The sequence below is a fragment of the Lagopus leucura genome, unplaced genomic scaffold (assembly GCF_019238085.1).
Source record: "Lagopus leucura isolate 7727_CA_CO unplaced genomic scaffold, USGS_WTPT01 Super-Scaffold_100001, whole genome shotgun sequence".
Lineage (NCBI taxonomy): Eukaryota > Metazoa > Chordata > Aves > Galliformes > Phasianidae > Lagopus > Lagopus leucura.
The window spans coordinates 57,254,217-57,281,234 of record NW_024962262.1 but is presented as its reverse complement, the minus strand read 5'-3'; the positions used below and the strand labels follow the sequence as shown (position 1 = coordinate 57,281,234).

General features: G+C 40.7%; 1 protein-coding gene across 1 annotated transcript; it reads left to right on the top strand.

Moving 5' to 3' along the window:
• Positions 1–27,018, top strand: GEMIN8 (gem nuclear organelle associated protein 8). Its single transcript, XM_042868177.1, has 4 exons — positions 1–86; positions 4,319–4,354; positions 7,069–7,486; positions 25,326–27,018. Exons 2-4 carry the CDS (start codon positions 4,331–4,333, stop codon positions 25,580–25,582), a joined length of 699 nt encoding a protein of 232 aa, XP_042724111.1. The 5' UTR covers positions 1–86; positions 4,319–4,330; the 3' UTR covers positions 25,583–27,018.

Sequence of the window (27,018 nt, the reverse complement as noted above, 5' to 3'; positions counted from 1 at the left end):
GCTGCGTGCGTGCCGGAAGGGAGCGACGGAGCGCCGGGGTCGGTTCCTCTTGGTTCCCCGCGCGGCCGGCTGCTTGGGCTGCCCGGGTGGGTACGCAGGCTGCGGCTGAGTCCTCTCCCTTACGCCGGGAACGCTGCGGGAGGGCCGGGCTGGGGAAAGCGGCGTTAGCGGGAGAGCGAGCAGTTCGTGAGGAGTCAGCTGTGCTTTCGGAGCTTGGGCGCCCGGTGGGAGCAGGCAGACGGCGATTATCGCACGCGAATCGGCTTAAGGGGTCGAGGCTTTCGTGCTTCCTCCACAAAACGCTGGTGCTTCGGGGGCGCGGCCCCGTGTGTGCTGCAGACAGACCGCTACGGGAGCACTTTCCTGTCAGCCCGTGGCCTTCGCGCTTAGCGGGGCCGCGGCCTGCCGGTCTTTCTTGTGCTGGCGATGAGCTGAAGGGCTCTAAGCAGAGTATGGGCACCGCGTATGTGAGAACAGGGAGTCGGCTTTGCTCCAAAACCTATGAACTTTCGTTCTTTTCCAAGCTCATGACTGAAGCGATGAGGTCCGTGAAGCAAAAGCTGACAGGAGCTGCGGATAATTGCGTTGCACAGCTGGCCTCGGCTTTTGGGCCCACGTGGCTTCTGGGTTTGTGTCCTGGCTGTCTATTACTGCCTTTAGTAGCAGCACAGGATTACCACCTCAGGCTCTGCTAGGCTAGGAGGTGCCATAAGAAACTCTGAAGTTTGATCAGCATGCCTTGTTTACAGCTGTGTTGGTTAAACCAACAGTTACTGTAATTGTGACTACTGTGCAGTCTGTTTGCAGGAATTAGCACTGCTGGTGTATGAGATTGGTGTGAAGACACTGTAGCAATAGCAAAGTCTTCACCTTGTTCCCTTTGGATGATGACCAGCTGTGATTGAATCCTAAGTCCCAGACAGATCTTGTGCTATGGCCATTCTTAGAGAAGAATGCAGTGTGTGCAGCTGAAAATTGTTCCTCTTTTTCTTTCTTTTTAGGGAAACGCTGGTATAGCCAACTGTCTTAGCAGTCACAGAGTTGAAATTTCTTCATGACTGTAACTAGGGCACTTTGGTATTAAAGTTAACATCATGCACCAGTATTAATCTAAGGCATATCATCAAAGCACTATTCAGACAGTTCACTCTCCTGGTAATTCTGCATTAGAAGTAAGCATTAGAGTGAGTTTTTTTTTTTTTTAAAAAAAGGCAGTAGGTGATTGTCGGAAGATGCACACTATTCATATAGATGGCTTGCTTTATCTTACTAAACTTTTGGATAATTTTTAAAGAGCTTGAAGTAGGTGAGGTTGAAGTACTGAGTGCAGGTTGATGTTTAACACCTTAAATTGTTAAACTTACACCCATGGGATATGTGGAAAAATGGGTTCCCAGAGGTGACAGTTTAGCTGTGAATGCCAAAACCATCTCAGAGCTCAAAAAGTCTCTGAACTATCTGTTGCTGAAATCGTGACAAATGTAACTATAGGAGCATTGCATATGTACTTACTCTGTTTTTCAGAGTATCTCTTGCTACTCATTGCCAGAAATGAGTTACTGAGTTAGGGAGATCTCTGGTCTGATTTGGAGAAGATGCTTCTCGAGGAGCAGAAGCATTAGCAGCAACAGGCAAAGTTTGTGGTCCTGTGTTTATCTGTTTGGGCATTTCTTGTGCAATGTAGATTACTTTTTCAGGAAAGCTTTATATTAGTGTTTTGGTGAAGAACGCTGTTGAATTTCTTGGAAGTTCACCTTTCTTTAATAATATCTTGTGTTCTTATCTTAGTACCACAGACTGGTTAATTTTCCAATCATCAGTGTTCTAAATGAAGTCAGTTGTCTTTGATCCTACATTGATGGGCCTTTTGAGCAGTACCTGTAGCCTCTGATATGGCAGCCATGTGACACACTGTATCTGACACACCAGAAGATGGTTTGGCTTCCATACTGTGCTACCAAGTCTTAAAATACAACAATTGGTCTCAACTTCATTTGACTCCAAACAAATTGAGTGCTATCACTACTTTGATCAGATATATTTATTTTCATTGATGTCTACTTGCCTGATGCTGATAAAGAAACAATCCTGTTTTGATTAAGCGCGTTGCCTCTGTACTTAATTATCTGTGAAGAAATATTCTAAAACTGAGAAAAGGAAGCAGTAAAACTTAGCAAAGAGAAAACTTTCTTTCATTAATTTCTTTCATATTTGGTGAACTGAATAGAGTTGAATAGTTTCTCCAGGTTTTTTCCCTCCTTTCTCCGTTCCCCATTAGAGAGCACACATACGTGTTGTGTATTAGTAATAAAGTATCAAACTTCACCGGTTACTGCTTTAAAAAATACATTTACATTAAGCTCTGAATCTGATTTCGATTTATGCTGAAGCTAGTTCGAAGAACCTTCTGTCATGTAGGAGGAATTAGGGGGATAATTAATGTGAAATGTACCTAATTTTTTTCTGGAAATTGAAGAGTTGGCTGCCATGAGCTTAGATTTTTAAGTATAAGGAAAAGACATAGTGACCTTGACAGTGTCCAGATGTGTATGGGAAAGGGACAGAAAGTACACATTTAAGTCATGAGAGCGGAGCTAGAAGTTCTGATGAGAGGTAGCATGGAAATGAGATGTTTGAAGTGCGCAGAGGATAGCCCATGGGTCTTCTGTGTAGGTGGGGATGGCACTTGTTAGAAGTCACTGCAGTGTTTTTCAGTGATCTCAGTTCTGGGTTTTATCCTTCCTGCTTTAAGTAGGCAGGGGGGAATACAATGAATTCATGCACTTTGTTTGCCTAATGATGCAGTCCTTTCACTTATTTATGTGTCAACCCATTGGTTGCAATGGACTGCTTGTGTACAGAGGGCACCTTGGTGGTCTGACTGAAGATTTATGGGTTTGAGCTTAGTGTGTGCCATACTAAGGGCAATAATCTGCCCTTGTGGTAGCTTCACAATTTGCATTTTCTTTGAATGTGGCTCATCCTTATTCTTTCACTCAGTATGTTTTGTCTTAAGAGGCAAAAAATTGCTGTTTAATTAGGAGTATTAAATGGGAGACAGAGCACAAGTGGTTTTTGTCCTGTATTCACTGCGTTGTGAAGAATCCCAGTTCTATGTTGATATAAATCTACAACAGTTGTAAGTAAGTGCTGTCCTGGCTATATTCCAGTATTGCTGGGAAGAGCCTTTGACTATGTTTTATGGGTAGCAGTGGTGGTTTAGCATGCTGGGTGCCTGTTACCTTTCACAGGCATCATGTACATCAAGTTTTGAATGGCAGTCCTGGGAGGAGGTATGCGGATGAAGTAGCTAATGTTGTAATAAAATGATTGTCAGGTAGGGAGGTAAGTTGAACTATTTCTTAGTGTTCCATGCTGGTAGATCACACTGAAAATGATGGCAAATACAAATCCGGCCTTAGAATCATAGAATTACTTGAGTTGGAAGGGCCCTTGAAGATCATCAAGCTCCAACCTGCTTCCATGAGCAGGGTTACCAACCATTTGATTGGGCTGCCCAGGCCTGCATCCAACCTGGCCTTGAATGTCTTCAAGGATGGGGCATCCACAGCTTCTCTGGGCAGAAAACCTTGTGGTTACAGTGATCTTGTTCATGCTTTTGCTCTTTCCCTTCCTCCCCTTCCCCTTTTTTTTTTTTCTTTTTTCTTCCTTCTCTCCCATTGCCCATATTCCTCTTTCTTTTTCCTCACATTCAAAAATATCATTGCAGCCTGTGTCAGTCTGTTTCCTTTGCAGGAGATGGGGTTGGTTGTCTGGAGAAAAAGAGCAGTAAATCAAAAGAAAGGGTTTTATGCAATTATAAGTGTGCTCTAAGTTAATCAGAAGACTTACAGAAGTGGAATTAAGAGGAGGTTAAGCGTTTTGTGGTACTTGCAACTTTTATGGATGCCCCTGTGCAGGTTCTGCTAAAAAGCAAGGACACAGTTTGATTTGTTTGATGTTTGCTTTGTATTTTCTTTAGAAAATAAAGGTTGTACAAGTATAAACAGATAAAACGGATATGTGGGATAAAATGGAAGATAGTGACGTGGAAAATCATTCAGTCTCAGCGTTTTAAGCTGTATAGAAGTAGGTGGCTCCCTGTTCACCTTAGTATTGTAGGGGAGGATTTTAAGGACTGAGTTTTGTACTGACTACTAAAAAACTACCAGTATGAGACGTCAGCTAGCTGCAACAGAGAAAAGGTATTCAATACCTATAGGCCATAGTACTCAAGTTTAATGAAAAATATGTTGATTACTTGTGACCATCATAATGCATATTTTTATGAATTAAACTCTGCTATTTTGTTTTCTAGTTCACTGTGATCATGGAACAAACTCCACAAGAGATGGTAAGCAGTCTTTATGGTTGTCAATGCGATTGCTTAGTCATATTTTATACACAAAATGCATATAAACACTTTTATTGAATTGTCAATGCAGACGTATAAAAATTAGATGTGAAAATATCTAAATGGCTGTGAAATAGAATTCAGATTACAACAGTGAGTGATTTGTCTACTCCTGGGGAGGCTCCAGAGTCATAACAGGAAAATAGAGGACTCTGATCGTTTGCCTTAGATTTATAGCTTTTGTTTTCTTGAGGAAATCTCTTATTTCCATTTATTCTGCAGCTGAAAAAGCACAGACATAGAACTAAGATAGACTTTAAAGTGTTCCCTTCCTCTTTCCACACCAGTGTAAAACATTTCTGTAATTTCTTTTTTAACAGATGGATTTTTAAAATTCAAATGTAAAAGGGGGGTTTTAAGGGTCACTTTCAACAGAAAAGCCATAAAAAGTACTTGGACGTGCACCAGCGTCCCAGTCCTGTCTCCATGAACTGGCTTTTTGTCTTCCTTTCTCCTAAATTAACAACTGGAGCCAGTCAACCAGCTGGATTCCGGAGCTTAGAGTAAAGTCATCAAGGGCTCTTTGGAAGCATTTAAGAAGATATTTTCTGAGCTTTGAAAGAACATGTTGACATTTTTGGAAATATATAGAATGTCGGAGATCTCTGCTTTTGTCAAGCTGCATGATGTTTCAAAACTGGATTTTTAAGTAGTGGGAAAAATAAAATGTTCTGTAAGTAACCTGTGAATGTATCAAATTTGACAACAGAACGTTCTCATCTGTTGAAGGATGAGGAGTCACTGTGACATTCTTTAGCAAAGTAAGAATGATAAATAAATAAATGAAAAAAACATTGTATATCATAGCTTTTAGGTCCCTGGATGATTAAGAATGAGAAAACTCCATATGGAAGGCAGATGCTTCTCTTGCACCCACTCGTTTTAGGAATAAATCTTCTCATATGATAGGTCTTGTAGCAACGCAGTACTGGACTAAAATGAGAATCAATGGCCATGAAGCTTAACATCCATGAATTGTTACTTTATGGGAGGGATCACTTATCTGATCTTTTAATTTGGATTGCTGAGCCTTGTAGGCCTTCACGACTAGGGTGCTGCTTTAATCAGAAGTTATTAAGGAATGCAAGTTTGTTTTATTGTGTGAGGTGTTTTTTTTTTTTTTTTTTAATGTACTCTCATGGCTGGGGATCTTTTAATTCTGAAAGCACTTAGCAGTTACCTAGAAAGAGAGCAAGCATTTATAGACCTCTTTTGGAGTAATGGGCTCAGCTTTGTAGAAAGAAGGGGAACATAATAGTTGAGGGGTTTTTTGGTATGAGTAATAATTACTCCAAGCTCTACAGTATTTGCATTATTACCTGACAAAAAGAAAATGAAAACAGAGAAATAAATGAAATTAACCTAGTTTACTTTGTTAGCATTAAATGGAAAGTGCTTCTTTTTTTTTCTGTTCTGTTTGGGGATTTAATTTTTTTTTCCAGAGGGCCATTCTTTTAAAGCTGTGGAATTTGTGCCAGTGCAGATCAAGAAAACACACACACAGATTTTTTTTTTCTTGAATGCCTCTAAAAAAGAATAAAATGAAAAAACTAATAAAGGGTTGTAAATGTCACATTCATCTCTGAAAACTTTGGCTAATCTTGCCATCGATTGAGTGTTCGCCATAAGGTGGTTTAATTAAAAGTCTTATTTAACAGGCATTCCGTTTTGCCTAGGTAAAAGATCTATAGAAATCAAGATGGGTCAGGAAGAAGAATAGCTGTGTTTTATTTGTTCTGGATTTTAGGTTACTACTCTATGGCTTTCTTTTAAGATCCTCTGTTACCTGCTGATCTCTGTGAGTAGAGTGAGGAGAGAGGTGAAATGGTCTGTATGACAGGGCTCAGGGCTTTTCAGTTGTTAGTGGAACATGGGCAGAGTGAAACTGAGCTTTTTCAGGGAAACTGAGATCAGGCGCAGGACAAGAGACAGTGGTGTTGCAATACATTTCCCTCTGTAGAATTATTTTTCCCTGCGCTTTATCAGTGGTACTTTGTTACCCTTCACATGTTGGTTGCTGACGAGTACAAAAGGGAGATTTGCTGGCAACTCGAAGTTGGCTAAATACAGACTTGTTTTTGATCAAGGCCACAATGGCTATATGAACTTGGCTGAATTGCCATTTGACCTTTCCTGAGAAACTTACTTTGGCAGACAGATGGAGGAAATATGTTACTGGATAAAATGAATGCCTTTGTTTAACATGGAGGAATTTTAATCTCTTGTGTTTTCTGCCTGCGGATTTGGAAATCAGGTGTTGGTTGTAATGCATACACCTTGGAATGACTCCGTTCTTAAAAGTCATGTGAGTGGTTAAAGGAAACGTGGAATACATCTGCACAGTGTTTTCCCTGAAAACCACTGACTTCCACCATAATAGTACAAACACTTGTGTGGAAGAAACCTCCTGGACTCTACAACTCTCTGTTGCGAATTCTTCCTTGGTAGATACGATGATGGAAAAAAACAATCTCTTGTAAGAGTAACAAAGTGTAATGCATTTGTACTGTGTTAACAGTTGGCCTTTTCTTTTAGATTTTTTTTTCCTTACAGAAAGAGCAATCGATGATTAAAGTACAAACATAGGGCTTATTCTTCCAGTGTTTTATCTCTCAATTACTGCTTGTTTTCTCATTCCCCCCATTTGGATGCAGGAGGAAGCTGAGCCATGGTATTTTCAGAAAATGTATGCAAGATACTGGAAGCACTATGATTTAGCTGTGCGCTGGATGCACAGACACCAGGAGGCCTACAGGAAAGCCATGGAGTGCTTTTATCATGTACCATGGCCTCCTTATGCAGCTTCTCCAAGTAGCCGCTACTCAGATTGGGATGGGGATGACCCCCCATGTACCCACAACCATTTTTCCAACTATAGCCCACGTGGCAGAGCTCAGCAGTACGTGGATGCCCAGCCAGGGAAGGAGGATGATGACAGGGAGGAGGAAGACTCTGAAGTGGAGGAAGACTCGGAGTCCGAAGGGGAGTTTGAATATGACCTGAGTAACATGGAGATCACAGAGGAACTTCGCCAGTTTTTTGCCCAAACAGAGAGGCATCGAGAGGAACTACGTAAGTCTGTGCTTGTTTGGTGTTTTCTTGTGCTTTGTAGCCATGCCAATGAGTCATGGACAGCTGCAGAGTTTACAGGTTGTGTAACAGTTATAGAAACAGGCACTGCAGGTGGACAAGCTAAGCAGATTGAATCGAGCAAAACCACTGGGTACAGTTGAGTACAATTCATTAGAAACAACTGTTTGAAAAATCTTGAAACACTTTCTGTGAGAAAGAGAAAGAATTATGACTGCAGAGAGGAGACTAACTTGCTTGTCTAGAAGACAGTATTCTTAAAAATTCTGGGGTTCTTGAAACTGAAGGTTAAATATAGTTAACGTGCTGGATGTTTGAGAGGGGAACCCAGAGGAGCCGCTTCGCTGCATGAACCCTACTGAGCCCTGGGGTAAACCTCTGTGTGTTCTGTATTATGGAGCAGCCATTTTCTTTGTTCTTTCTTTGGCTAACTCAACAGTAAAATTCCGAGACCTTTCTCTTGTCTCTGCATCCCTGAGGTACTCTTCATTCTATACTATACCAGAAGTTACTCTTTATTTTGCATCTTGATCTGGAGCCAAGTCATTAGGCAGGGGATGTAAGCCAAAGACTTAGTATTTATCTCAGATCTTGATCATCTTTTTTTCTGTGAAATTCCTTTTAAAAAAAAAAAAAGTTTATTGGTATTTATTTCATATACAAATACTGCAGAGAGATTAATGATGTGTTTTTAAAAAGTAGTATGATGAGAACAACTTTTCCCCTTAACTCAAATAGGAAGTACTCAGAATAAATGTTTAATAGAGCTTTCTATGCATACCAAAAGAGGGAAATATTCTAGAAGAAAGAAAAGGATAATAAAGGCAGTGATTGGAAGGGAGAAATAAAAATCTTGTTATTCTAAGGCCTTTGATCTGAGGTATCCGATGAGCTGAGACTCCTCAGCTTTAACTTCGTGCTTCTTATCAGTATGGTGCACTGTTCCTGTAGTTAGGAAAGGAATGTGAGCCAAAGAGCTCAAGTGGTAGTGTGTGATGTGCTAGCCCTTTCTCTCTGTTTTTTTTTTTTCAGTGTCAGCTTGACATCTTCTTCTGAAACATTCCTTTAGTGAGGGACAGGGTACTTTAAGATGCTTGGCTAATTCTAGAAAATGCAGTACTTTCTTTGATATTTTTTTATCTTTATGATTAATGGTGTTTAAAGGTGTGTGAGTGATTAAAGTGGTGTCCTGTGTATGGGAACTGCTGAGTCACGGCCTGAACCTCTGATTAATCACCTGAGGTGAGCCTTGAGTCAGCCAGAGGAGCACAGCTGAAGGCAATTCACCTGTGCTGCCGGAAGGGGTGGAGCCAGGCTCCACCCCTCCTGGACCTATTTAAGAGCTGGCTACCAGAGGGGAAGGATCTCTTCTGGAGATCCCCTCTTTTGGTGTCTTCTGGTGAGCTCAACCAAAGGGTAAGCTCTTCTACTTATTCTCTTTTTGTTATCGTTGTCTGCTTTGCCTTACTCTCTTGATTATATTGCAATTATAACATCTTGATATCTATTGATTATACACAATTATATTGTGATTATAACATCTTGGTTATACAGTCCTGGAAATGGGGAAATCTGGGCTTACAGATACTGTTTATCACGGAAAACCTATGTGACCTTGGTATAGCTGTTCAGTCTATTCCTGACCCCTCAGTGCCTGCTCTTGCTAAAAATATGAAAAATATCCTTTATGATGAGCAGGTGAATCAGGAAAAGGCTTGTGGCTCAGAATGCAGGTTTGACTTCTGTTCCTTCCACCACGGAGATACTTGGAGCCTTTTGGAATACTTAGGTTTCTGCTCTGTGCCATATACTAGCCTATTTATGGGTAAGTGTGACTTCACTTTCTTCAGGGATAGTGTTCCATATCTTAGTCCAAAGTTAAGCAGAATCTGGCCTTGAGCTACTGCAAGTGTCAGTTTCTTGTCATTTGAAGTTTCTTTGTGGTATGATAAAGCGAGGGTAATACTTGTATGTAATTATTCAAGGCATGAAAAAGTAAACAAGCACTAGATTTAATTAAAATATAAAAGTGTTACAGAACTCTTAGGTGACTGCTGCTATCTAAATGCTAATTTTACGAATAATTAAGAATATAGTATAAGCTTGTTAAGAAATATTTTTTTTTCTTGCAGGAGGGAGAAAAAAGTAAAATGTTTTTTTCTGTTCTGTTGAAGTTTCTTGTGTAGCAGAAGTAGCAGGAGGAGGAGAGAATCTTTGTTTCCCTCACTGTATGGTAATGAGCTGATGTGAGATTGTTCAAGGCAGTATCACACAGTGAAGTAGTGTTATTCGTTTTCCTGGGTGTCTTTTCAGAACAAAATGAAATGAAATTTAGAAGCTCATTAAGGTGCAGTCCGTTCCACTGCCATGTTCTATCTTTCATACTGTGCCGAGGAATCCCTATAGTTCTGTATTGATACTCAAGAAAACAGAGACAATACAAATGCACAAAGGAAACCCATGCTTACTACTTTCCCCTCTGATAGCTTTTCATTTTAATCCCAAACTGTATGTCGTGGGCTGTCTCACTACCTTAGGAACAGATCTTTAGAGGAACGTAGGCATTATAAAGCTCAGCTACACCTGAAGTTTAGGCATCCATCCCTGGGAGAGCCACTGGTAGTGTTAGGTGAGAATTTTAAATTTTCCCTAAACTGGGCATGTCAAAGGAGAATATCAGTAGAGACCTTGGCAATCAGGTGAAGGATAAGCCAGCTGTCAGAGAATGTTAAGGGAAGGCTGTGTCTTGAGTTTCCTTTCTCTGATGTGAATAAGTGGCTGCAGGTGGAGTTCACAGCCTTTGAACCCTCCACCTTGATATGCGTTTGCAAACAAACATCTGGCTCGCTCTTCTTTTGAAATGAGTGCTGTGCATGAGTTTGATATATGGTTATGGGCAGCTTGCTGAAGTGTGAGACACATGGGAGAGGAGCAATGGGCCAGATAGGGAATTTGGGCTCCTACAGGAGAGTTATACAGGTATAGAACTTGGAGAATTGGTTTATTTTTGTAGTGGATGACCACCATTATTCTGTTTTTCAAGACCTGCAAAATTAGGAAGTAGTACACAGACTTAATGCAGCTATTTGGACGTGTGAGTGATGAGAGCTTTGATTTACCAAGTTAAATACAGCTGGTTCTCAGCCATGACCCATGTCTCATCCTCATGAGGAGCAGTTGTCAAATAGACTGAAATTATCAGACTCTCACTTCTAGTGCCTGTTGAAGAGTCCACTAGAGGTAACAGGGGTCACAGACATTAGAAGAGAGTCTTGCGAACTTCATTTGAAAGACTTAAATAGGCCTGAGATTTAGGTGGGAAAGGCATGTGTCTGGGAGGTAAAAATACAAGTCTTAATTCTAATTGCAAAAAGGAGAGTTTCAAAGAGAAGGAAGCTATTGTTTTAAACTAGCCACAGAAAAGAACTTCAGGTTGAGTTCAGTTATCAGTACCCAGCACAGACTTAGAAGAGTATGCCTATTCTTCAGCAATTTTTGTTCAGTTGCTGGCTGACTTGTATGGTAAAGCCTTCAAAACTGGCAAGCTCTAAGTCTTGCTGCATGATTTAACGCTTAGCAGGGATACAGTTGTTCACAAACAACCTTTTTTTTGTCTTTGAATTCATATCAAATTCCTCATAGTTTTTATATTCTCATCATGTGTTGCAGTCAAGTTATGTGTTCCTGGAATGCCCCAAAGTAATTGTGAGCAGGGTTCTGCTGAGTCTGTATGAGCTCAGACATTAATGCACCACAAATTTATTCCATATTCTAGATATCCTGTGCACTTGGTTAAAATTCCTTACAGGCAGTTTTGATTTCTTTTCAGTTGTTTACCTGCAATCGCAATTATTTAGTGTATCTGTTCTAAGGGGTTTTGTTCTTCATCTTAACTGATGATTCCAGTTCCCTGTGCTTCCTGGGGATGTTTTTTAGTAGTGCTTAGGTCTTCACTGAGGCTGTTAAAAAGCATGAAATCATTGTTCTGAGTTATGACACCTGTCAGAGCTAGGTAGTGTACTTCATTCTCCAGGTGTCCTAGATATGAGGGGCTGAATGCATTGTCTTCTTATGTTTGCAAGACTTGAAGGGGCAAAAGCAAGAAAGTAAGATTCACGAGCCTAACGATTCAGTGAATTGTCTAATTAATGTATTTTATTTATTGCACTTCCAAATTTAGCCTTTGAAATGTGGTTTGTTGTTACGCAGTATTTCTTTGTTCCCTTTTTACATGCAAGATGACTGCCGTAATTGAGCAAATATGACATTGCAAATACATTGAGAACCATTCTGTAGCAGCCAGCAGGCAATGAAAGTGTCTTTTATTTAAAAACAAAAGCAAAGGGAAGTGCTGTCGTGTCAGTTCATTACTGTAGGATAATGGTCTGTCAGTTGTTAATGCTGCAACTCTTTTTTTCCATTAAAGCCTGTTTGTATTGCCCGCATAGACCCTCCAGCTGTTCCCAAAATAATGTTGTCTCAACTTAAAATTTTTGTGCCAGATGGAAAACCCTTTTTTTTTTTTAAAAAAAAAAAAAAAAAAACAGATTGAAAGGAAATGCTGAATGAAGATGTTTGTTTCAAATCTGCAATTTGTAGGTTTTTTTCCTTTGGGTTTCAGAAGAAGATGACAGTGGCCATTGCCTCTTCCGTGACAAGGGACTAATGGAATTTTCCATGTGTTATAAACTTGTCTGAATAATACCAGATCTATGAAGTTTTTGGTTTTGTTTTAAGTCTTTGTACTGTGGAAAATAAAGGCTTTTATGCTCATGTTTGTTACCATGCTTTACCAAAAATGAAAGAAATAGATTTTTCTCTCTGTTACTCATTTTGCTCTGATAGACTCTAGTAGTTCTCCTCTAGATGACCAGAATCTTTTTGCGTCTTTTTCCCTGCCCTGGACTGCTAAAACAGTGTGCATGGTGATCTATAAATGTCTGCTTGACTCCTTGACTTGTCAGTCTTGCCATCATATAAATTTTTACCACTGTGTTTGTAAACTGGATTGCTGAAGTTTCTGAGAAGCACTTGTGAAATAGAGTTTCTCCACAATATATGTGGGTGCTTGAGGTATGTTTTTGAGGAATGGGGTGTTTTTTTTTTTTTTTATTTAATGGAAGGAGGAATATCTCTTCTTAATGGTTGAACCTTTTATCATGTAGCAGCAGGGTCTTCTCAAGTGCAAGAGCTGGTGCAGCCAACAGAGAGGTTGTTATTATTTGGTAATCAGTGGCAGAAGAATGCCTCCTTGCTGCAGAAACAAAGTTCCACTGTTTTTCATCACCTCAGCACTGAAAGGTAATCTGTACTTGCAAAGAAACAAAGAAGGTTCTGAATTGCATTTGCAGAACAGAGTTGGGCACAGCTTTATATCCATTTCGTGAGGGAAAAGATGAACAGTGTAGTAAGAGTATCAGCTTGGGAACACAGTTATTCCTAGAGAATGTCGTTCCTAGAGATAGTCAAGAAAATGGCCTTGGGTCTTGTTGTGTGGACCTATGATTTTTTTTCCCACTAATCCAGCGTGTCTTTTGCAACTGGTGGCTGTTACGTTGCTAAAACTTTTAGTGGAACAGAGAGACAAGGTGTCTGTGTGCTTCCTGCATCACTGGACCAGATACAGTCAGAAATGATTTTCCTCTGTTGCTCAGTCAGGAGGATTTTGTGAGGTTCATATATGGAGCTAGGAGTTACAATATCTGAAGTTGCTCTTATTTGTTTTGTGCATCAGGCTGAGACTTTTTGACATCCTCTTAAAGTGTACAAGCAAAGGCCAAGTGTGCAGTCGTTTTGCTGCTGGGATGCTCTAGCTATCACGACCAGGAGTGTTGTAAACCATGCTTCAAGCATGCAGCCTGGGCGCTCAGGGGAGCTGGGGCTGGAGCCTGCAGCTTTGTCTGCCCATGGCTGCGCTGCGCTTGTTCTGCCCAAGCACGCTGTGGGTTACAGGTTTTGAGGTGCAGCAGGCTATTTCTAGGGGTATGAGGGAAGCAGCTTGTCTGGTTCAGTGTAATTGCAATGTAGGCATTGCTTTAAGAGGACTGTTGAGGTGGCTGGTGTCTCCATTTTTTTTCTTTCGTTTGATGGAAGTGAAGAATGCTTCAAAAGCTGTCTCAGAGTGAAAATACATATTAAACTTTGGAAACCTATGGTTAAAATCTCACCCTTTATTTTTCTGTCTCCATTAGTACAGGGGAGATAACACATACCTCAGGTGGCTTGTTGAGAGGCTCAATATGTTCACGTTTATGAGAGATATTGAGTACTTTAGCAAGAAGTGAAAGCCTTAAGTGACAGAAGAATAAACAGTGTGATCTGAGAAGAGTTGTTCATTCCAGGCCTTTTATTTAGTACTGAAGTTAGATGTCACCCCTGCATACATCCTATTGACAACTTTACTGAATGAGTGCAAAATTCCAACTCCTTTTCTCTCAGAGAGCTCTTATTCTTAATAAAATGTCTTATTTGTGAATCGGTGAAGTCTGGCAACTTTGTGTTGTTGCTGCCCTTTGTAAATTGCTGCTGTAATAAAATTCCTCCTGAATGGAGTTTTTTCTTGAGGATGTGAGGGTAAGATGCATGGGACAGACATCATTGCTTCTCTCAGCTGCCTCGCCCCTTACCATCTGCATGCTAGGTCTGCTGTTGGTAAATATTGATTGTTGGTGGTCTCAGAAAGATGCAGTGAAAACTACTCAATAGTTTGCAGTTGTGTATGTGGGTCTCTTCTGTAGCTCTGATAGGTCAGCTATTAGAACTTTCTCTTTACAAGAAATTGGCAATTCATTTTTAGACAAGCAGAGTGTCATCTCCTGTTTTATGTCCATGCAGTTTCCAAAGCATGAAGGTATACTGCAGTGATGTACCTGGGCTCCATGAAGCTCAGGTGAAGAGCCACCCTGCAGACCCCAAGGAATCCCTTCCCAGTCTTCTGTTAGAGCAAGAACAACTTTCAGAAGGTTTGCTGGGTGAATGCACAAAATCTACTTAAACTGGGAACTGGTCCTGGATAATTTTCTGAAGTCATGTCTGTCTGCTTGCTTATGCCATAAGCATCTGCAGCTGCTCTGTGGGGTTCCCCCTAGTCTTCTCTTCATTCTCTGTCCCTGTAGGGGAGCCTGCAAGAGCAGCTGCAGCTGCTGTGGAAAAGAGCAGGTGAGATCATGCTGATAGCTCTAGGGAGGTGGTGTAAAAGCCATTTGCTGCTGGTCACTGGACTCAGGCAGTCTGTTATGCACTTCTCTATTGCCCTTAAAATTCCTGGATTAGTGATTCTGTCTGAGTGCCACATGTGGCATTTGTAGACCTCTAAATGCGTTCAATTAGGAAAGAGCTCTGACTCAGTTTTGTGATGATAAATCTGAATTCATCCATCTTTAATGTAGGGCTCACAACCCTGTGATTGGGCAGTGGCTATGAATTAAGTATTTTCTAACCCAGTCTTTTTTGTGTCTGCTTAGGGGAGCTGCTGTAGCATGAACAATTAAACTTTTAAGGTTTATGGTACTTGAGTGAATGTGTTTTAAAGGAGACCAAGGTAGAAATGAATGTAACCACGGTGTGCATTTTTTACGCTCTTTATTTCCAAAATCTGCTCAGAGTCTACAACAGTATGGTGCAACAATACTTCTCAAGCCATTAAAATTTTAGATCACTCTCTTAGAAAGCAAACGTCTTGTATGGATTTGCTTGGAGACATAACTTAGCTCTGCAAGTTTTAATGTGATGTTGCTAAAGCCAAAACTTCAGAGGACCCATTTGCTTTTCAACACCTTTCATGGTTCCTCAGTTTTATCAGAAGCTTCCAGATGAAATTCTTGCCCACTGTAATTAGGGGCTGTGGGTGCTGCATGGACAGAAACTGAGAGTTGAAGGACTTCCTACTGCATGACTCTTGTAGAAACTTACCTCCTTGCATGCTCAAAATTGAGAGATACAGAGGCTTTTGGGCTACTGGTTTTAGAGTTGGGTGCCCTTTATAGAGTTCCACCATGGCCTTGGACACGATGTCATTTGGGACTGGATACACAAGAGCTATCAAAATGGATGGAATTTAGCATCATATCCAAAGTAATAATGTTTCCTTCTCAGCCATATAGGGGCACAGTGGCACTTACCTGTCTCTCAGGAACACAGAGAAGTTTGTTGATGTGTCAACACACTAAAAAAAAGTTGTACTGCTAGCATATGAAGTGCTCAGCATGGATTGATCCAGCTGTTCATCAGTTACAGTTGTTGTTTGCTTCCAAATACAAAAACCTGTTTATCTGGATGTCAGAGCTTTCCCTTGGTATTTTTGAAGACATTCTAAGCTGTCAAAACACTGTTCTGCTATACATTGAAATGACAGAGACAGTGTAAAATGAAGAATAAATTTTAAGTGGGTATTTTTACTGAAATCATGTATGAAATAAGCACCATAGGTGGTATACTGGTGATTGTTACTGTTCACATTTAGCTGAGTAAGAGTCTCTTGGGTTTAATTTCATTTGTAGCTGCTGAAGCTGCAGTTGTTGCTTTAAAAATCAACTCTATATTCACGTGTAAATTTGGGAAACGTTGCAAAGGAACGTAGGCTTCCTGAGAGCATGTTAGACCTTGCCTGATCCAGGTCCAGAGGATGTCATTGTGGGTAATGTGTTGGAGGAGGAAGTGCTGAGGTGGCAGTTAGCAAATTATGTGGCTGGCTTTGGTGGAGTGTGAGGAGAAGTATCTGCTTTTTCTGATCTTTCTTTTTCTCAGTAGGTAAAGCTGGTGATCACTGATCTTCTCTCAGTTTGTATACGTATTTGGGATGACTCCAACCTACGTGCAAAACCTTGCACTTTGCTATGCTGATCACATTAGGTTCACATGGGCCCACCTTTGGATTTGTCAGTGTTCCGCTGGATGGCATCTCTTCCTTCTACTATGTCAACTGCACCACTCAGTTTGGTGTCATCAGCAAAGTTGTTGAGGGTGCGCTCGAGCCCATCATTGATGTCGTTGATGAAGCTGTGGAAGAGCACCGGTCCCAAGACAGACCCCTGGCTCATTACTGGCCTCCACCTGGATGTAGTGACATAATGCCATTCACCACAGCCCTCGCTCTGTGGCCTTCCAACCAATTCATTATCCACTGAATATTCCACCTTTCAAGTCTCTCTAATGTAAAGATAAGAGTGTGGTAAGGGACCATGTCAAAGGCCTTGCACAAGTCCAGGTAGATGACATCAGTTGCCTTCTCTTTGTCCACCACTGACATCACTCCATCACAGAAGGCCACCAGATTGGTCAGGCACAACCTTCCCTTGGTGAAGCCACGCTGGAGGTGTTGGGTCACCTGCTCATCCCTCACGTGCCTTAACGTATCTTCTAGGAAGATCTGTTCCATGGTCCTCCCACAAGCACAGAAGTGAGGCTCACTGGACGGTAGTTCCCTGGGTCTTTCTTTCTCCCTTAGGATTTTACTGATGGCTCTCCTCATGTGAAATCTTCCCTTCTTCAAGTCTCTTCAGTGCTTCTTTCATGTGGGAATTGCACCAATGAAGTCATAGAATCAGAATGGCCTAGGTTGAAAAGGACCACAACGGTCATCTAGTTTCAACCCTCCTGCTATGTGCAGAGCAGGGTCACCAACCATGAGACCAGACTGCTCAGAGAAGTCACAGAAGGGAGACATGAAGCTCCTACTTGATGAGTATTAATAACTTTGTAGAAACCAGGATGCTGAAAGCTGCCTTTTTGAAAGGAGACAGTGCTTAGACCTCTGCTCCAGCAAGGGGCTCTTGAACTACTTGTAGTGTCAAACATTTCCCTTTTGTAGAAGGTATGATAGGCACACGTCTGCAGGTTTTCTCTGGCATATTTTCATCTTATTACTGTTGTGTTTTTCCATACTAGGCACAACAATTTAACCTTGTGCATTTAAGTAAATCTAATTTAATTTGCTAGAGCAATGATACGATGCTAGGTGAAAGGCAAGTTTAGAAACTGAACTAAGCATTTATTTTGTGTTTTGTTTGTATGCATCCTGGCATTGCTCTTAAACTATTGTGGTGGCTTTGAAGTCCTAATTTGTTATGTGTTTTGTTAGCATGGTAGCAATGAGGAACTCAGAAGGAAAGTTAATTTCCGAAGTAACCCCTCGGCCCTTTCTTTTGTAAGTTTTATGTGCTGATTTCTTTAGTTCCAGATGTTTCTTACAGAATTATTGGTCAGGCAACACACTGTAGGGATTTGTGTTTTTTATACTAGCAGCATGGAAAAAAATGTACATTTCCTTCTGAGATTAATTTTATCTGGATTGGTGACTGTAAGTTCCTCATGGCTGCAGTGACACTGACTTCTGGACCTGCTGGTTAACTGAAAGTTCTGTTCATAGGCTGACCGTGCTCTTTCAAAAAGTTGGTGATGTGGGCACAGGTTGCTTTCAAAAGTCTTTGCTTTGGTAGCTTAGCAGATTTCCCTGCGTATCTTACTGAGTTGCTTTGCCATATCATAACAGAACAAGCTTGAATTCCACAGTATAATCTGTGGCTAGAATCAAGGAGGAAATTTAATTGAAATTCTAATGTACATGTTTATTTTAGAAGATTCGTACAGGCTACTCCTTTTTGTTCCCATGGAAGCCCCAAACATTCAGTTTTATTTGGCTGTTGAGCACTATACATCACAAAATACTGTCTTTCCAGTGCGTGTGCCTACTTTCTATTTAGGACACATAGAAAGCCGTTAGTGAAACTCACGGTTCCTCACTGTTTTGGTTTGCTTTTAAAGAAGCACTTCTAATTTTGTGTATTTCTTTGTTCAATCTACTCTGGCTGTGCCATGTATGGCTGTGTGTATATATGGATACAGTTATATATAGATTTAAGTAATCCTTCTGTTTACTCTAGCACTGGTGTCTTTGTCTGGCGTCAGCACTGTTGCCATCAACGACAGATTGGAGTTGTTTGGGGGATGGGAGTGCAGAGTCAGCTGGTCTGTATTTAATCTTATTTCTGTAGGCTTGATCCGTACTGGAGGCAGCTGCCAGTGCCTGGTCCTGTATTAATTTCTGCATGGTGGTCAGCACCCTCCCAGCTTTTTGATTCTTTCAGATGGTGCAAATGTACAGTTGGGATGCTTTAGTATCTCTGGTTTGCGTGATACAGTGCTCTGGTTGGTTACCTTGGGTGTGCCTGTGTGTTTTGTGCTCTCTGGCTATCAGATGCACACATATCTGATGCAGAGCTGCATTCAGAGCATTCCACTTTCTAGAGAGGGCTTCCTCTTGGGGTTCCATGGAGCCAGCTGGTTGATTCATGTTCATGGGTTTTCTTCAATTCATTTTCTGGTGGAGTATGAAAATATCCCTTCTTAAGGGTTTTGTTGTGGAAGGTGGTAGGAGGAAATAAAACAAAAGTTAATGGTCATTTAGCTGGATGGTAACCGGTGTAGCCTACTGCTAGTGTAAACGTGGACATGAAGGCTTGTATTGTTTCTGTCTAGGAGCTTGGGCAGTTTGTTCTGTAGACTACAAGACAGCCCTTCTTAGTTTTTAATCCTATTTGTGGAACAGAAATCAGCTTTTTTAATCTCCAGTTAACTGTGCAGCTTTTATCCAGTTACTTACCCCCAAAAATTCAAACTTGTGTGAGATAATTAAATCTTCATAATTATCAGGTAGGAAAGCATTAGGCTCCTTTTGTAGAGTAATTACACTGAAGCATGATGTGGATAATTATCAGGAGTGGTAAATACTATTCAGTAGCAAACCAGGGAGTAGAACGCCGTGATTCTAACCTTGCTTCCTGGCTACGTTTTCATCTTGGTTTCAAAGATAACATCTAGTCGCTTGTTGTCTTAGTAAGTGATCTTGCCCTGTTTCTACAGGAGTTTCATCTTTGAAATTTGTAAAAGTATGTTATAATAAAGAAACAATCAAACTGAGTACTTTAGATTTGCAAAATCTGTTTCCTGTCTGCTCTGACAGCCTGTTGCTACTGCATCTTTCTTAGACACTCATGTTTCTCAAACTATTTCCTGCTTTTACCACTAAGTTTTCAGTCAGACTGTGGTTCAGCGAACATTTCTTAGTACCAAAGCCAGGTTAGGTTGTTTTTCTTCCCAGCCCATTCACTTCTGCTTCCATGCTGCCACTTTAGTTCAGCTCATGGTGCCAAGACACTAAAGTGTACCAAGATTAAATATAACTGTTTTTTGTGGGATGCAAAGTAGTGCCCCTGGGACAGTTATACCAGCGTCTTTGAGGGGCTTGGGAGCTGGAACACGCAGCTAAGGGGAGGAAGATAGAAGAAAGAGCTGCATAAGCTGGTTTTGTAGCCGAGAAAAGAATGTCTGTGGAACCACAGTTTCAGCCTGCCAAGGAGTCACATCTGCTCTTACTTCAAAGCCTGTAACAGAACATTTTCTTTCCTTTTTCTTTTTTTTCTGGAGAATATTGCATTGCTTGTAGATACACGGGGTGAAATATTCAATTTCTTTTGACTCCTTCCCTTCTCAACTAGCGGATGGAAAAGATGTCAGTATAGGTGTGTGGGTTTTTAACACCTTTGGCATTTGTGGTAACTCTCTTCCACAGTGGTTGTCATTGTGGTGACGGAGAGCTTATCATTGTAGGCAGTTACTTACCCCAAAAAGTCATCTTTATTCCAGAATGGTGTTTTCAAGCCAACAACATGATTTAACTGTGTAAGTTACACTGCTGGTGTAGTAAGATTGTGATTACTTGGATCTTTAATGTTCCCACCTATAGAAACTCTTGCTCCATAAAGCCTTGCACCTGATAAAGAGTGATAATGATTGAGACGCCAGCTTTCACGATAGCTCTGGAAAAATTAAGATCCTTGAGTATCCTGTTGGCAAATTCTTAAATTGAAATCCTTATTTTGTTAGAATTCCTTTAGGTACAGATTAGGGTTTTCTATATGGTATGCCTGGTTTATACAAGTACTGGCATAATAAAATGGTCTGATGCTATCACTTCAGAGAAACAGTGTAACTTCACTGTAGAGCTGTTTAGTTTTCTGGGGGAGCTGAAGAACCTGGCATTTTGCATTGAGAAGCCTGTGTGGGCAGAATATTTAACACAGCAGATAGGCTTGTGGGAAGTGGCATTCAAAGGCAGGGAACTAGGAGTCTTTAAACAGTAGGAAAGGGAAGCGTTTTAAACGCTGTTAGCGTGGGCTGCTCAGGCTCAGCTCAGGTAGCATTTAAGACAGGATGAGAAAGCTCAGAAAGTGCACATGCAGCATAACAAAATCATTAATCACTTGAAGTAAGCAGACGAATATGTGAACAGGGGTATAGGGGTATAGGTTGATCTGAAAGCATGGAAAAGAAAAAGCAGAACTGAGACTGGGAAAAGTGAAATAATTCCTTCAAGAGTAATGTGCTAGATAGGCAAGAAACCAAAAGTCAGTGGAGGCTGTGTGCCATATAGGGCAAGCAAGGCCTTGGTGTCATGGCGTAGCTGCCATGGTGCAGGTCAGCATCCCGTAGCACAGCCAGCTGCAGATGATGTGCACCCAGAGAAGTGGGGACAGAGAGAGCTGCCTTGTGAGAAGTGCTGTCAGCTTGTGTGTGATCACTGGGCTGCAGCAAGCAAAGGGCTGAGTGTATCAATACGAAGAGCTAAAAATGGTACAAGATGCCATAGGATGCTGGGTGTGAATTTTTCACTGCCTTCAATGAAAATTCAGCATAGATAATTACTGGCCCTGCTTTCATCTTCTCTTTGTGTGGAAAAATCTCTTCATGAAGACTTGTCTCCAAATAAGGGAATTTTCTTGCATTTTGGTTTCGAGATTTTTGTTTTGTCCTTTTTTCTTTTTTTGTTTTTTTCCTTTTTTTTTTTCTAATAAGAAAAGGATGAATTCCATAGTTGTTTTTTGATTGCTTCTTAATCTTCTCCCAGAATACTAAGAGCAAAGAAGAACAACGTGGATCAGACTTAACAGTGTATGACCTTGTTATAAAATAGGAGGAACAAGACCTCTGAGTTTCTGAGAGCCTATAGGGAAAATTGCTTACATCTTGAAGAGCTTTGGTCACAGTTCCACAGAAAGCATGCAAAATTGTGTGCATATGAAGCCACAAATGCAGTGAATAGCCAAGATGTTTTTACTGTTTATCCTGCTTTTGGCAGCCTCTGAGTACGAAGGTCATCGCCTGCATTCATTCACATTTCTTTCACCACCTAGTATATCCAAAATTAAAAGCGGATATCCATAGCAGGCAAGAAAAAGTGGGAGGAAAAGAAACTTCTTTTAAAAGACCTAGAATAATTGATGATGTCCCAGAATGCAGTATGACTTGGGTAGAGATCTTGGTGTTCCTGAAAGGTGAAGAAAAAACTACTTAATGCGCTTGGAAAAAGGTGTCTGAACTGCTTTTGGCCAGTTATTAGCTATGGCTTCGCAGAAGTGGACTTAGAAAGGATAAGTTACTTCTGAAAATCGCTTTGAGGGAGAGGGGAATGTTTGGGAACAAACAGAACTGCCAGTCAAGAAAACGTCAGCAGTTCTTATCCTTGGTATAGCAACCAAACGCTGCTGCTGTGCTGTGCCTGCCTTTTGACCGTTTGCAAAATGCTTTTTCACAACAGGGGGAAGTAAAGCTTGCCAGAAGTTGCAACTGAATGCTATAAAGGAAAGCTCTGGCTTTTGGGGGTTTTTGATTTTTTTTTTTTGTTTTTTTTTTTTTGTTTTTTCAGCATGTGTGAAGTGAAGGAGAAACTGCTCAGAATTGTGTTTAAAAAAAAAAAAAAAAAGAAAAAGAAAAAATTGTTTCACATTTATTGCTTGACAGCACTGTGACAAATTTGGAGTGTGGAGCTCAGATTTGAAAATGAGCTGGGAACTTCATTGCTGTGGGCTGAGAATTAGCTTTTTAATAAACCTTGCTGTCTAATTTGTAGACGAATGTTTGGTGCTTTCTTCACAGAGATTCTTCCCTATTATTGCTATAAACAGCTTACAGTTATATTGTTTTGAGTTTTTTTTCCATTATCAGAGGCTTATTGTCGTCTTTTTGATGAGACAGTAGCTGCAGATGTAGCACAAGTTGTATTGTTTTTGAAGTAATTTTGGAGGTAACAGAACCCAGACTGAGTGCAAGTAAGGGGAGTTCTGTTTCCCTGTCCACCAGAGGTAATTAGTATGCTTCTCAACAGGACAAAACTTCTTTCTTATCTCAATATTTGGCTGGAAATAACTGCTTTGGTAAAAGCAGTAGCCTACTAGTCCCCATTTTATTCCATGGCTTCTCTTTACACAATTACCATGGTACCAAATGGTGCCGTGGTACCAATTGGTGCCGCTGCTGACACTTCTCACAGTGGTACCACTCCACAAATAAGCGATGGGAAACTACATCTTCCATGCAACTGCAGTGGCATTACTGGCAACAGCTACCGTATTCTGTGCTCAAATTCAGCCTCTGCAGTTAAAAGCTGGGGGGAGCAGACTTCTGTCCACTGCCCATGCCCAGTCTCTCTTTCTTAGATCTAGGACTGTGTAATATTGTCGCTCAGGGAATTTTCTGGCCAGTTGCTGTGGAATAGTTAGTTAGGGTGGGAAGTTAATGGCATTATGTACAACTAGTAAAGCGTAATGTAAAATGTATGCTTCAGAGGTTCATTAGGTAATTCAGAGAATAGAATTATAATTTATATTATTATTTTGATTGTTAACGTCAGGATCTGTGGGTTTATGAGCCATTCTGTGCTTCAAATAGAGATTGATGCACACTAAACTGTAATCTACTCATACATCATAAAGCTTCTGCTAGAAATATATTTAATTTCCAAAGAGAAGGATTCATTATATATCTCCAGAGAAATTAACTTTTAAGTGTTACTGTGTGCAGCGAACTATCAGAGATGTTCTCAGGCATGTGAGGAAGCAGCTGTTTCTAGCATGCAGCTATAGAAGTAATGAGTAATTCCCATGGACAGTACAGAAGTAGAAGGAATTGTCTTTGTGACCCAGGAGTCAACAAATGCGGGTTCAGTTCATTGCCCTGCCAGAGTTTTGCTTTATAACCTGCAGCAGGAGATGTTTTTTCAGCATAGATTGTCATGCTTTGTCAAGGAATATGCAATGTGAGTTGCATAATTTGCAGCAGGTTTGTCCTCTAAGCATGTTACCTAGTTGTGGGCAGCCGGGTGTCCCACAAAGTTTGCTTCCATTCAATCTAAGTGACCTGTGCCACCTGAGCTCTAAGCTGTTCTCATGATGCTGGGCCCTCTGTGGGTGGTGTCAGTAGTTTTAATTAAGACCTCTGGTTGAAATGGCCTCACACCAAGTAAATCTGACTCTTCCAGAAATGCATGTGAACCTCTAATGTATGTTTCCTCTTGAGTTCTGGCAATGCAGCACGCTCTGGGGATGTACCCTTAAAGAAGAAGCACTGAAATTGAAGCATCTCTTTGGAGTAGATTGCAGGGGGGTGGTTAGCTCAGTGGTTTGCAGAGATCCCTTCCAACTTCTATGATTCAATGATTCTGATAGCCCCTCAAGCTCTGCTGTCCTGCCTCTATCAACAGAGAATGGTGGAAATGGCAGGACAGAAGCTTTCCCTGTCCCTCTCTTGACGAGCAGATGCCAGCATTGAAGTTTCTTCTTACACTGTTGAAAATACCTATTTTCTGTGAATGAGGTACAGAGGATAATTCTTTTATTAAGTCTGACAGTCAGTTGGCTGCTGCATACAGGGCTTTGCAGTGTAACAATAAACTGCAGATGTTTGACAAGGATATGTCAGGATACTTAGCTTTGGGTTAGGGTTTGCAGATGTCGTGTGTTTGGTAGAAGCTAAGTTCACTCTCTGAGGAAGGAGAGAAGGGGTCCGTAGCACCGAACATGAGAAGTATGTCCTGTATGTGATTAATGCATCCTGACCAGTGAACTCAGTCCCTCTCATCTGCTTGTTTTAAAAAAGTGTTCACATTAACAGTGAATAACCATTCCTGTGATGCAGTTTTAGAAACCATCATTTGTTATTGGTAGGTGAAGAAGTTCAGTCCCTCCCAAGTGATTTTTTTCATCATGTATGAATGTCCCCCATGAGAGAGGAGTCCTGCACATGCTGTGTTTTAACTGCCTAGAGCATTGTTTATTCCATCAGAGAAGCACTCATGAAGTGAGGGTATCCTTATGTATGCAAACCAATTTCTTGCTTCAAAATTGGGCTTACTAAAGAGGATTTTTGGCAGATTGGTCCAAGCGTTTCACCTCTCTGAACTGTTCTGAATCCTCTCTAAAAGATGTGGTGCAGGGATATACATTAGCTGTTGTTTTGTCTTGTCTTTAAAGCAATGACAGTAAGGCTGTCAGTTTTGAACTTTGCAGGTCGTGCAAAATGGATGAGGTTGGCTAGTTTGTCTGAACAGTGCTTACAGCTGCATTTCATTGGATACATTTGATGGCTGACACTCACATGACAGACCGGTTTGTTCATTTTCAGAGAGTAGTAACTGATTACATTTTCTCTTGGCTGTGGTTCAGCTAAAGTTGCACTGTCCTATGCATTGTTTTGTTATCTCAGCTGCTAAGTAATTACTTTGGAAACCAACTCTTACAGTTTTTTTTTTTCTTTTCAGGACTTGTGTACATTAGGGAAGAACTGAAGCAACACTAGTTACTACTTTTTATTACCAATAGGAAAGTTTTCTGTGTTTTCCAGGATCATCTTCCCTTGAAGAAGTTAGCAGCAACCTAAACGAGTGGATCTGGGCTGTCTAGACTCACCACAGATTTGAATGTGTAATATTTTAGAAGTCAAAATAAAATATGATTGGATGACTTACGTGTCTTGTGTTTCTGTTGTCTAGGGAGACAGCAGCAACTGGAAGCTGAGCAACAAGAAATGTACGTGGAGGCTGATCAAGACCTTTACAGAAACATGAAGCGTTCTGTGGAGCCGCCTGCAGAAAGACCTGGGGCGAGAAGAATGGCGGAAATGGAGAAATTGTACGGTGATGAAGCTGCCAAAATCCTAGCTATGGAGACTGCCATGCAGCTTATCTTTGATAGAAATTGTGACAAAAAACAGCCCAAATACTGGCCTATTATTCCCCTCAAGCTGTGAGTACCTGGACTGTGCTCTGACTTGGCACAGAGCTGTAGGGACAGTTGCCTCAAGCTGTACTGCTGGAAGCATCAACTGTTCATGTCATTTTTTGATGGGTTTTAGGGCAGGATCCAGCAAAGACAAAGTGATTTTTTTGCCCTATGTTCCTTTAACATCACCTGTTGTGATGGTCAGAATTCATTTACGTACATATCATTGCCAATTAGTAAAAGGGGGGGACAGTAATTTAACTGTCTGAAGTCTGTTTCACTCATTTGATGTCAGCCTGCCTTGACCATGCAGGTGAGAAATATGACAACATCTATACCTAATGAACTGGAAAAAATTAACAGCAATTACAAAATGAAAAGGACTGTACAAATTGTCAGCTCTTTCCATTTAGGAAACTAAGTAGTCTTAGTTTCTAAGACTAAGTATTCTTTAGTCTTTATATCTTTTTTATATCTCTTTATATCTTTTTTAATATAGCAGCGTTTGGATCCAGCTTAATGCAACACAGCTTGAAGTGTTGTGTCTCCTAATCTTTTGATTTTCTTCTTTTTTTCCTTTGAGAGCCAGGAGCCCACTGGCCAAGACACAACATATCAAATTACTGTAGCTTGGCCATTTGAATTCTTTTTTCAAATGCATATAATAAAGCAGGAAGCTTTTCTTCAAGACTGATACTTATCTGGCAGGAGTTCAACTCTAACATAAAATTAGATAGGAAGATGTTTTAATGAAGGAGGTGGGGAGTTTGGGGGAGAAACTTGATGTGGCCCTGTCTATTATAGATCTGTCCAGCAAAAGAGATCCTTAAGAGGACAAAATGCTTTTTGGGCAAATGCCAACAATTATTTTTGTCATTCTAATAAAAACACCTTATTGGTTTGAAGCTTGAAGGAAGATATATCAGTCTTTAACTGTGAAGCACTGCTGTTACATACCACTGTGTGCTGAAGATCTGTAGTTTGAGTTAAGCACTATTACCATGGCAGAGCAAGGGAACAGCACACTGTTTTAGATGTGACTGACATTTGTGTGCCTTTTATCACAGCAGAGAATGTCACAAATTAACTTCTCATGCCCATTGTGTCTGGTGTTCTCTGCTACAGTCAGCTGAACCAAACCAAATCTGAGGTGCAGTTTGGAGACTTTGTTTTTTCCTAGTAGTTACCATGTTTTTGTAAATCAGCATTTTGAGTTCAGTTCTACCTCCCTCACTCCTCATTAGATGTGAAGAGATGAGTTAAACACTGAAATTAAAATCCCCCGGTGTTCAAGACTTGTTATGGATATGATTAATATGAATAACTTAGGCTTGACACACGAGGGAGGCGTGTTCTGAATTACAGCCCTGCATTTGTCTTAGCTCTTGTTTTTGTTGGATTTTGTCAGAAATCTGGTATTTTGTATGGAATTCTTTGTTGACCAAATAAATGTTCTTAATGATA

Bases quoted from the DNA above. Each gene is read 5' to 3' on its own strand.
- GEMIN8 (XM_042868177.1), top strand. From the start codon at position 4,331: ATGGAACAAACTCCACAAGAGATG. The intron at 4,355-7,068 runs GTAAGCAGTCTT...ATTTGGATGCAG, and splicing joins AACAAACTCCACAAGAGATG to GAGGAAGCTGAGCCATGGTA. The intron at 7,487-25,325 runs GTAAGTCTGTGC...TCTGTTGTCTAG, and splicing joins GAGGCATCGAGAGGAACTAC to GGAGACAGCAGCAACTGGAA.